The sequence below is a fragment of the Saccharomyces eubayanus genome, chromosome IV, assembly GCF_001298625.1.
Source record: "Saccharomyces eubayanus strain FM1318 chromosome IV, whole genome shotgun sequence".
NCBI classification, from domain to species: Eukaryota; Fungi; Ascomycota; class Saccharomycetes; order Saccharomycetales; family Saccharomycetaceae; genus Saccharomyces; species Saccharomyces eubayanus.
Genome location: NC_030979.1, coordinates 464,891 through 475,948, shown reverse-complemented (window position 1 = coordinate 475,948; position 11,058 = coordinate 464,891). Strand labels below are relative to the sequence as shown.

General features: G+C 40.2%; 3 protein-coding genes across 3 annotated transcripts; 2 read left to right on the top strand and 1 right to left on the bottom strand.

The window, feature by feature from the left end:
- Positions 1-486: 486 nt before the first annotated feature.
- PDX3 (pyridoxamine-phosphate oxidase PDX3) lies at positions 487-1,173 on the top strand (the record flags this gene model as incomplete). The annotated part of the gene is made up of 1 exon (XM_018364275.1): positions 487-1,173. One exon carries the CDS (start codon positions 487-489, stop codon positions 1,171-1,173), a length of 687 nt encoding a protein of 228 aa, XP_018223076.1.
- A 251-nt stretch (positions 1,174-1,424) lies between these two features.
- On the top strand, positions 1,425-2,471 carry HMT1 (protein-arginine omega-N methyltransferase HMT1; the record flags this gene model as incomplete). The annotated part of the gene is made up of 1 exon (XM_018364274.1): positions 1,425-2,471. One exon carries the CDS (start codon positions 1,425-1,427, stop codon positions 2,469-2,471), a length of 1,047 nt encoding a protein of 348 aa, XP_018223075.1.
- Positions 2,472-6,125: 3,654 nt separating this feature from the next.
- Positions 6,126-7,214, bottom strand: DI49_1062 (60S ribosomal protein uL4; the record flags this gene model as incomplete). The annotated part of the gene is made up of 1 exon (XM_018364273.1): positions 6,126-7,214. One exon carries the CDS (start codon positions 7,212-7,214, stop codon positions 6,126-6,128), a length of 1,089 nt encoding a protein of 362 aa, XP_018223074.1.
- Between the last annotated feature and the right edge of the window lie 3,844 nt (positions 7,215-11,058).

Genomic DNA, 11,058 nt, shown 5'->3' with positions numbered 1-11,058 from the left:
TTTTTTTTTTTTTTTTTTTTCATTTAGATATAGGAAACATTTCAAATTCGGTGCTCTTTTCCACCAATACTCTCTTGTATACTTTGTTTCCTTTCAAATAAAACCAAGTAAAGTAAACCCCAGTATTATTGACTGCCCGCGCATCACTCACCCGCGGATGGTTACTCTAAGCTGGCAGATAAACGACTCGATGAACCACTTAAGCTCCGTTGTGAAGTTCTTGCCATTTAGGTTGTATTTCATGACACTACTGTAGTTCACACACAGTAAACCTTGACAAGAACCATACTCTGGCACCTTGGGCCCTGCACATCAACCCAATGACTCTCTTATGGCTGCCATTTGCGTCAGTGCCGGGTAAACCAGCACGGTTGGAAGGGGCTCGCAACTTGAAGAAAGAAGAAGAAATGACTAATCTGTTTGATTAAATCTCTGCAAGAAACGTAGCCAAACAACTACCACACTCTACATATATATCCACGGACAATGACTAAACAATCCGAGGAGACCCAGAAGCCAATTATCTTCGCGCCTGAAACGTACCAATATGACAAATTCACCTTGAATGAAAAGCAACTGGCCGAAGACCCCATTGATCTCTTCACCAAGTGGTTTGACGAAGCCAAGAATGACCCCAGAGAAACGTTGCCAGAAGCAATCACTTTCTCCTCTGCGGAATTGCCCAGCGGAAGGGTTTCTTCCAGAATACTTCTTTTCAAGGAACTCGACCACAGAGGCTTCACCATCTATTCCAATTGGGGGACCTCTAGGAAGGCCCGTGATATTGCTACGAACCCGAACGCGGCAATTGTGTTCTTCTGGAAGGACCTGCAGAGACAGGTCAGAGTAGAAGGTACCACCGAGCATGTGAACAGAGAAACTTCGGAAAGGTATTTCAAGACAAGACCCCGTGGCTCTAAGATCGGTGCGTGGGCCTCACGTCAATCAGACGTCATCAAGGACAGAGAGGAACTGGATGAATTGACCCAGAAAAACACCGAGCGTTTTAAGGATGACGTAGAGATTCCGTGTCCAGATTACTGGGGTGGCCTAAGAGTCGTCCCGCTGGAGGTCGAGTTCTGGCAAGGCAGGCCCAGCAGACTGCATGATAGATTTGTTTACAGAAGAAAATCAGAAAATGACCCATGGAAAGTCGTTAGACTTGCACCATGAGGCGCTAAAAGCAACGTCTTACCTCTTTATCACTATGCAGCTTTACTCTTCTATTATATATTGTATAATGAACCTTTTTTTTTTTTATCGCTTACAGGGTAATATATCAACATTTTTCAGAAAAAGAAAAATCGAGAATCGCGGGAAAAATTTTTCACCAAGGCTATATAATTGTTGAAGAGATGAGCTACTTACCGCTCGTGCTGTTTTTTCGAAGCAAAGCAAAGTAACTGACAAACTCAAAGGCGACAATGAGTAAGACAGCTGCAAATGATTCCGCTACGGAAAAGAACAATCTAAGTGAGACTGAACAACACTACTTCAATTCATACGACCACTATGGTATTCACGAAGAAATGCTTCAAGATACCGTTCGTACCTTGTCTTACAGAAACGCAATCATCCAAAATAAGGATCTGTTCAAGGACAAGATTGTTCTAGATGTCGGTTGTGGTACAGGTATCCTATCCATGTTTGCTGCCAAGCACGGTGCTAAACACGTCATCGGTGTAGATATGTCCAGTATCATTGAAATGGCTAAAGAACTTGTTGAACTGAACGGGTTCAGTGACAAGATTACTCTGCTCAGGGGGAAGTTGGAAGACGTCCATATGCCCTTTCCTAAAGTCGATATTATAATATCTGAATGGATGGGTTACTTTTTGTTGTACGAGTCCATGATGGACACAGTCCTTTATGCCAGAGATCACTATTTGGTGGAGGGCGGTTTGATCTTCCCTGACAAGTGTTCCATCCATTTGGCTGGTTTGGAAGACTCTCAATACAAAGACGAAAAGCTAAATTACTGGCAAGACGTCTACGGGTTCGATTATTCTCCATTCGTCCCATTAGTCTTACACGAACCCATCGTCGATACCGTGGAAAGAAACAATGTTAACACCACCTCAGATGAGTTGATCGAGTTCGATTTGAATACAGTTAAACTTTCGGACCTAGCTTTCAAGAGTAAATTCAAATTGACTGCCAAAAGGCAGGATATGATCAATGGTGTGGTCACTTGGTTCGACATCGTTTTCCCTGCTCCAAAGGGTAAAAGACCTGTTGAATTTTCCACTGGACCTCATGCCCCATACACTCACTGGAAGCAAACAATCTTCTATTTCCCTGATGACTTAGATGCTGAAGCTGGTGACACCATTGAAGGTGAGTTGATTTGTTCTCCAAATGAAAGAAACAACAGGGATTTGAACATCAAGCTTTCTTACAAGTTCGAATCCAACGGCATTGACGGTACTTCAAGAAACAAAAAGAACGAAGGTTCTTACTTGATGCATTAAGACTTTATTCCGCCAAAACAAATTTTAAAAACATAAAACAAACTCATTCATATCATTTGCGCTAACATGCGTGTACACATTTGTATACGTTTCTACCTCTTTTTTTTGCTGTGTACCGAAATTAGTTTAGATATATGACTTAGCACGTTCTTGTACTATAGTTTTTTAAAAAATTACCTACTTATCTATCTATTCTCTGACTCACTTGTTTCCGACGGCTTTTTCGATACCATTAGTTAGTGAGGCGATGGCAACAACCCAATTCTGAATCATCCATTAGCTTCCACCCTATATTGGAAAAATTACTCAATATTTTCGTACTTTCGTCCTCCGGCGGCACAACGTGTATAGCGTTTTTTACAGCATGTCTTCCCAAATACAAATCCTTCATTACCGATCTGAAATCCTTACTACTTCTCGCGATATCTGCATTGATGTGTTTGTTGGTGATACTAATCTTTCGCTCAGGTGGTCCAAGCTTGCTGGATAATTCAGTAATTTGCACTAATTCGCTCAAGGCTGTAGACAGCATCATTATCTTGGCATTCGTCTCAGTGGCCATATTCCCGTTACGGATGTATAAATTTATTAGTGTAGAAGGTATGGATCCAACTAAGTGAACGATATTATAACATTCCTCCACTATTGGCAAAATGAAAACTGATACTGTTCCCTTTGTCCACTTCCTAGTGACACGCCCATTCTCTGCGTCATGAGTGGATGGTGTACTTTCATTGGCATAATTTCTGGCTTTACTATTACAAAGAGAATGAATATTGGACTGTTTTGGTGACATTGGTTCTTCTTCCTTGTCCAGGGCCGAATGTATATTTGGAACGACTTTTAGGGTATAGTCAACCAAATTTTCAGGGTTCGTATTAACGATAGAAACTAAGATATCTGATACCAGATTAATCATCAAGCACACTGTCTCTGCAACAGCATTAGTCTTGACATTTGGATCGCAACGATTTTCTAACAGCTGATCTTTTTGCTTCATATTTATCAATCTTTTTATTAAATTCTCTTTTTCTCTCAACAAAGTTTGGAACTTGCCTGTCATATCATCAGGTTCGTTATTTTTCCTTGTAATATTTTCCCAAACCACCTCAGCTGTGGTTAATATATTCTGAGAGCTGTTTATCTGCAAAGATTTCCTGCCAAAAACGAAATCTGTCATGAATCCGCCGAGTTTCAAATTTCGTAGTATATTATCCAAGATAGTTGGATTTTGCTCAACAAGATGTTCATTATTTGTGGCAGCTCTAAAATACGAATCAACGGGATTACCGAATTTCAAGTTGATTAGTTTCGGTTGACCTAGTCGGAAGCTCTGTATGGAATCCAAAATACTCAAAAGGATATACAGTCGTTGGAACAATATGGCACAATCAAGTTGTTCATTATTAATGTTTTGGTTTGAATTTAACAGCGGCATCGAGGTAATATCTTTCAAAGGCAGAAATAATTTATGAGATTGAAACTCGTTGAAAACCCCCACAGAGGGGCCTAATAAAGACGAATGTTCATCACCGGTCAAAACTAAGATGTAATTTAAAATAACAATCGTCGAAAAGTAAATAAACTTGACTCTGGAGGGAATCACTGTGGAATTTATTTTTAGTTTGGATTTGACAGTCATTATACTTTGGAAGCATTCATTTACACATTTCCTGAAGTTTTGGGCGTAATATAACCCTTTTTGAAAATCACACGCATTGTCATGGGGCCAAGATGTTGACGATTTTCTTTGTTTTATTGTACTGAATACCAAAACCTCTAGCGCATCTTTAAAACATCGAATGATTTCATTATTAATTTTCATGATTTGGTGATTTATTGGTTGCATAATGGGGACGAACAGGCTGATCAATTTACTCTTATTTATTGGTACTATAGGAAGATTGATGTGAAAGAAGTCATAGTAGATGTCTATAAGTTTCAAAAAGGAAATCTCACTAAACTGTCCGCCGGCGCTGTCATTGGACGAGCTAAAAACGGCCGATTCTAGATCGGCATTTCTGTTCGAAAGAACTTTTCTTTCACCACCAGGACGACTAGGATCTGATAATATGTACGCTGGCGCCCAGGCCGAATTATTTTGCCATTTATGGATATTGTCATCTATGTCGAATTTACTGTCTAAGCTTCTAATGGTCAACGAGCTTGATCTTTCTTTTTCAGCTGAATGTACACTATTTGGAGTCAGCATGTACCGCTCACTGCCACGTGAATTTCTTTTTGATAATGCGCCATCGCTTGGACAGGAAAGACTATTTGTTCTAGGATTCCCAAAGCCACAGTTATTAAGGAATGGTTTAGCACGCTGTTCTTGGAATTGGGGAAAATCTAAATGTTGACTGCGGGCACCTGGCGAATTCTCGTATTTGTCCTCTACTGGTGTTATGATACCTTTCCCCGTATTTTTGCGTCCCCGTTGCTTGACGGTGGAATCCTGATCAGAATGATAATTTTCCTGAGCTCCGATAGATGATGTCGAGTCGCAGGAAAATATGCTAAGGGAGCTTCTACGCTGAACGTCATCGTACGGTACTTTCCAGAAAGGCTGCGATTGAGCAGGCATAGGTGACACGCAAAGACTGTTTGTTGTGGGAAAAGAAAAATTCTGAGAAAGTGATGGTAAACGAACGCTTTCCAGGCTAACTGGATATGAATGAGTCCTGGGTCTGTAGTTAAGAAGGTTATTTACGGAGCTCATCTTGTCACTTGCAATTTCCTGAGTTTTTTTTTTGGTTGGGCCACGTTTCAGTGGAACTCTGACAAAGAGGCAAACTTGACCTACCTCAAAGCACCCCTGGCAAACTCTGGTATGTTGATTGTATTCGCATTTGATTCTTTTCTTTCTACATTGGTCACAAGCGCGAGAAGCCTTCTTCCTTTGCTTGGTGATCTTTCTACTATCTGGTTTACAATTCCTCCTAGTTTCACGCCAATTCTCTCCACCCATTGAAGTAACAATATTTGGGCGTTCGTAAGGACTAGATATTGTTGCGTCGTATACATTGATTGGGGCATGTTGCGACATCTTGTAGATTGTTTGATTTTTATATATTAAACGCAGCGGGCTGCAGCTACGAGCTATTCTCTAAAACGAAGTAAGTACAGGCAAGCTCTATAAAGAAAAATTCAGCAAAAACAACATAATGTTATTCTAGCTAGCCTCTCAAAAAACCATATATATAAATATACATATATATTAGCGTATATATATATGTATATACATGCATAGACAACCGTTCGCCGCAGTGTTTAGCCAATGATTTTCATTGCAGTTCGTGTTAGCGGACTACACTTGCCCGACAGGTAGCCGCGTCAAGCGGAAAAACGTGGGGGTGAAGGGGGGAAGAGGAACCAAAGTAAACCATATCAGCACCTTGCTGCAGCCTATTGGGTGTAAGACATTCTTGCTTAGAGGGGCATATCTATGTCAACATCGAGTGTATTCCAGGCACGCTTTTCTTCCACATAGTTACTGTGCTATCTATGGCACATGTCTCAGTGGGAGAGTTAAAGGTTAAATAAGTTTCTTGGGACCTTGGCAGGGTGCTCAAGTTTATGGAGTACTACTTTAATGACTTAGAAGTATGTGTCAGTATATAGAAGTAACTAGAATATTCATACGTACTAATAGGCTTAATCGTGCTTCAAAGTTTCAGTGAAGACAGCAGCTGGCTTGGTACCGGTCTTTTTGACCTTCTTGGAACCTAGCTTTTCAGCAGCAAAAACCTTGGCGTAAGGGTTCATTCTCAACAAGATTTGCTTGTTCTTCAATGGGTTCTTCTTCAAAACGTGGGTACGCTTTTGGGTAGCTTGACCAGCTGGTCTAACAGCAGATTGGATTTCAGAAGAGTTGATGATTCTGGTAACATCGGAGGTGGAGATGATGTGGGATGGCAAAGTGTAACCGACCTTGGAAGAGGCAACGGTTTCGGAACCCCAGACTTGGTCCAACTTGGAGAAGGCAGCTTCAGTCCAGATGACGAATCTACCCAAGTGAGCACCTGGAGCCAATTGCAACAAGTTCAAAGAGGCAACGTTAGAGGTTTCGACACCTGGGACGTTTCTCAAAGCCTTGACAATACCGTTGTCTTCAGCGTATACGACTAATGGACCTCTTCTTTGAGTCCATCTTCTGTTTCTGTACTTACCTTGACCAGCTCTCAATTTCTTGGACTTCAAGACCTTCAACAAGTCGGAGTGAGCACCAACAGCCTTCAAAGCAGCAATGGCATCCTTAGTCTTTTGGACGGATTCCAAATCGGAGGAAACAACCAATGGAATTTCTGGAATCTTTTCGACTCTGTGACCTCTGGCCAAGACCAAAGAGGCAACAGCAGTAGCAGCAATAGCAGAAGCAGTGGCGTAACGCTTTTCGTTGTGGTTAACCTTAACGTTCCACTTTCTCCAGGTYTTAGTTGGAGCGAACATACGACCACCACGACACATGTTACCGAAAGCACCTTGACCGGATCTACCGGTACCACCACCACCAACTCTTGGAATACGGGCGACAGCACGACCAGTACCCCAGGATTCAGCAGAGGTTTGGTGACCGGCCTTTTCAGAGACAGCGTAAGCTTGTCTCTTGTTTTTGTTCACAGAGGTGAAAACAGTGTGGACAATGTCTGGACGAATAGGAGCGGAGAAGACGGCTGGCAATGGCAAAGCATTGGCAGTAGCTTCACCGGTCAAAGAGTGAACAGTAACTTGTGGACGAGACATTATAGTTTGTTTGTTTAATTGGTTATTTATTGGTATGTAAAGTAAAACCAGATAAAAAATGCATCACACAGTTAAAAAAACTGATGTATTGAAAGTTTGGATGAAAATTTTTTTTAAAATCATGCTTGAAAAAAAAAATGATGAAAACGATTGCGTCGGTGCGATATTATCGTGCAACACGATGATGTTTAATAGAACAAAAGCTGGCGTATATCTAAGAATGGCAAGCAGCTAAAGCATATGCGAGATGGATGCATGGTCATCATACATGGAAATAGTACTAAGGCAAGCATTTCTGAATTGTTTTGACATTAAGCAGATTCAAGAACTTCCACAACGGAACGAACTAGCATTGTTTTCAAACGTTCTAGAAAGATTCTTGTAAAATGCGCAAGCTTTGCAGTATAGAGAGACGTAAAACAAAAAATAAGACAGAGCTTGAATTGGAGGGGGGGGCTACTTTGTTGGACTACGTAGCGACTGCTGTATTATGAACTATTATATAGTTACAGTGCTGTAGCACTGCTGGCAACATAACTCGAGGCCAGAAATAATAACATTGGAAAAGAATGGTAAGTAATTACCACAATACCTTAAAACGATATATACACTTTGAATAAAAGCAGACTTTCCCCATTTCTATTTCTACTAGTTGTGTCGGAGCGCTAATAATTTTTCAATACTGCTGTAGCGGAACAGGCGCCGAAAAACTGACAGTAACAGAACCCCCCTATGGCTTTTAGTCAACTAAGCATTCCAGGGATTAATCAGTACTGCGACTACTACATTGGATTCTTTTAAACGTGGTTGGTTGGGTCTTTACTACTTTGTGACGCCAGTTTTTCACTGGGTGTCCCCTTTTTGGGCAACCTAAGGGTAGTTCTGACTTTGTGCGCATTCGGCGCGCCTCTTCTCAGAAACCACTGTAGCTCCAAAATGTGTCCAACCAAGTTTTAATTTTTGTCCAAAGGCTGACACGCCAGATAATTTACTCTGTTTTGCTAAGCATATGGAACAGGTAACATATGCGAAACAAAGTGGAAAGCTCTACTCGAGTACCTCAAATTCTCGGAAGTCTTACAAAAGCCGTCGTATAGATAGATACTGGCCTATAATGACTTGAGTCCCGTTTCCGCCTCTAGCAATTCAATTTTGCTTCAAAAAAGGTTTTCATAATAGATATAGTTTCAGTAAAATAAGGAACAAAAGGTAATAAAATTATTATCATGTGGTATCGGTGTATTGCTTAATTGTATGAAGGTCTATATAAAAGCGAGACAAAAAGATTTTCAAGCTTTTTTATTATGTATGATAAAAAAAGAAAGGCGTATTACCAGAAATACAGATGTAGAATGAAAATGTCTAAAATCTGAAACTTTCTCTTCATTGCTTACTTTTCCTTATGTTTTTTATTTTTTTTAACATAAATTTAGGGCTTAGGAGAGAACTCTGTCTCACGTGGAAGAGGTAGTACACGCACACCATACCGACGATATTGAAGAAAATGTAAATCCAAAATATCCCAAAGTTTCTCCACAAATAGCTATATTTAGAGCTAATGTGTGTCAAATAGTTATCACCTACCTCATAAACACAGTATGCACAATCTGAGGTAGCGTCCGGATTTTTGATATAGCCAGTAGACTTTTCTAAGAATGGTTTCATGTACTCCCCACACGTTGAACCATCTGGTGGGTTAAAGTAGTTCAATTCTTTCTTTTTGCATACGACTGGTTTTTTGTGCAGCATTATACCGACAAGGTTCTGAACAAAATAGGTGTATGGAGAAGCCTTCCACATAAAAGTCCAGAAGCCAGGCATCAATGAAACAGGCTGTGTAACACCACAAAATGAAAGCATAAACGACAAACATAAACCTAAAATAACGTTGGCTGATGGCAGATTTGGAGACATGTATAGGATTAGCAAACCAAGGCCGACGTAATACAACTGGAACATAATACAATAGTTTAAGAAGTATACCGCAGATCTTGAAGCTTCAAAGAATATCCGTAATGGGAAATAAGAAGAGACGAAGAAAATTGTCGAGAAAAGTAAATGGTATGGAAGTTCACTCAAGTACTGAGTGATCAATACTAGGGACCAGTGAAACATATTAGATTGGGATTCTCTGACTTCAAAAAGCTCTCTGGATGCAATAGCACGACCTTGAATTTGATTCATTGCAGGCGCAGACAAAATAATGGAAATAAATGCTGCAAACATTGCGTTTTGTAAACCCACATAACTGTTACCAACATTGTAAAAAGTGAAACCAATATATAAACCACCGACCAGCATTAACATCAACTTTGACATAATATAGTTCAAACTTCTCCAGAATGAGGTAGACGTTCTGATTAAAACATATCTGAATTGGTAAGAATAAGAGGTAGCGTATTTGGAAGGCTCGTCTCCGACTTCCGGTTTGTTTTCTTGTTTTGATAAATCGTCAATTAGTTCTTGTACTTTGTCTTGTGTTTGATTATATTCAGAGGAGTTTAGCCATTTTTCATGCCAATCTTCCTTAACGGAAGCAGTAGCACCTGCACCAATTGCCTCTAAAATATACTCGGCGGGATTTTCACTAGAATCACATTTTCTAGCTCCGTTGCGTTCAAAATATTCTAGAAGAGTAGATGAATTTTTACCAATATCTCCGAAATAAACAGTCTGACCACCTTTTTTTAGAAGTAGTAATCTGTCAAACTCTTCGAATAAAGTTGCCGAAGGTTGATGGATGGTACAAAGAATGGATTGACCTGCTTTTGATAATTTTCTCAATAGTTGTATAATAGCCCATGAAGATTGGGAATCCAAACCTGATGTAGGTTCATCAAGGAATAATAACAAATCAGGTTTAGCAACTAACTCGACACCAATAGACAACTTCTTTCTCTGTTCAACATTCAAACCACAACCCACTTCACCAACAAGAGCTTCGGCATATTCCTCCATGCTTAGAACTCTGATGATCTTTTCTACGTAATCCATTTTTTCAGAATCAGGTAGATGTTGTGGACGACGCATACGAGCAGAAAACTGTAACGATTCTCTAACAGTTAATTCTGCGATATGAATATCCTGTTGTTGGACATAACCTGTACGTCTTTCGAAACTTGCATCAATGGGGCGACCATTGACAAGCATATCACCGGTGATTATACCCACATTTCTTTGAGCAAGGGTGTTCAACAAGGTTGTCTTACCAGCACCAGATTCACCCATTAAGGCGGTCATTGTACCTGGAATACAGTAACCTGAAACATTGTCCAAAAGCATTCTCGTGCTACCCTCATACGGAATCGTAAAGCAAACGTCCTTCCAGATGAAAACACCCTTAGCTTCCAATTCTTCAAAAACATCATCGTTAGCGCTACTTTCACTGGAAAATTGCTCCTTTGCATCGATATCGTTAACATTATCTGGAGATTCCTCGTCAGCTGGTGCAGTAAACTTTCTGGATCCCTTCTTGAAAATAAGAGCGTCACCGCCACCCTTTACAGGTCTCTTGTACTCTGTAAAAACGGCTTTTAAAACAACGTAACCTATTAAAAAGCAACACATGATACCAAAGTTTCTCCAAGTATGTTTATAAACATATTGAAATTGATTTTTCAAGTAATCATCACCAAGCACGTAGGATTGGCCGGGTTTTGAACCAACGAATGCACAAACTTTGTAGTCATCAGATAAACTATTGTAATTTCCTCCACTAGGTACTAAAGTGTCAGCACAATCCATATGTCTACCATGGAATTCTGCATTCAACATAGATTCGAAAGCATATCTAATGGGCAGAACGTAAGAGATCCATTTGAACCATGGGTGCATCGAAGGCAAT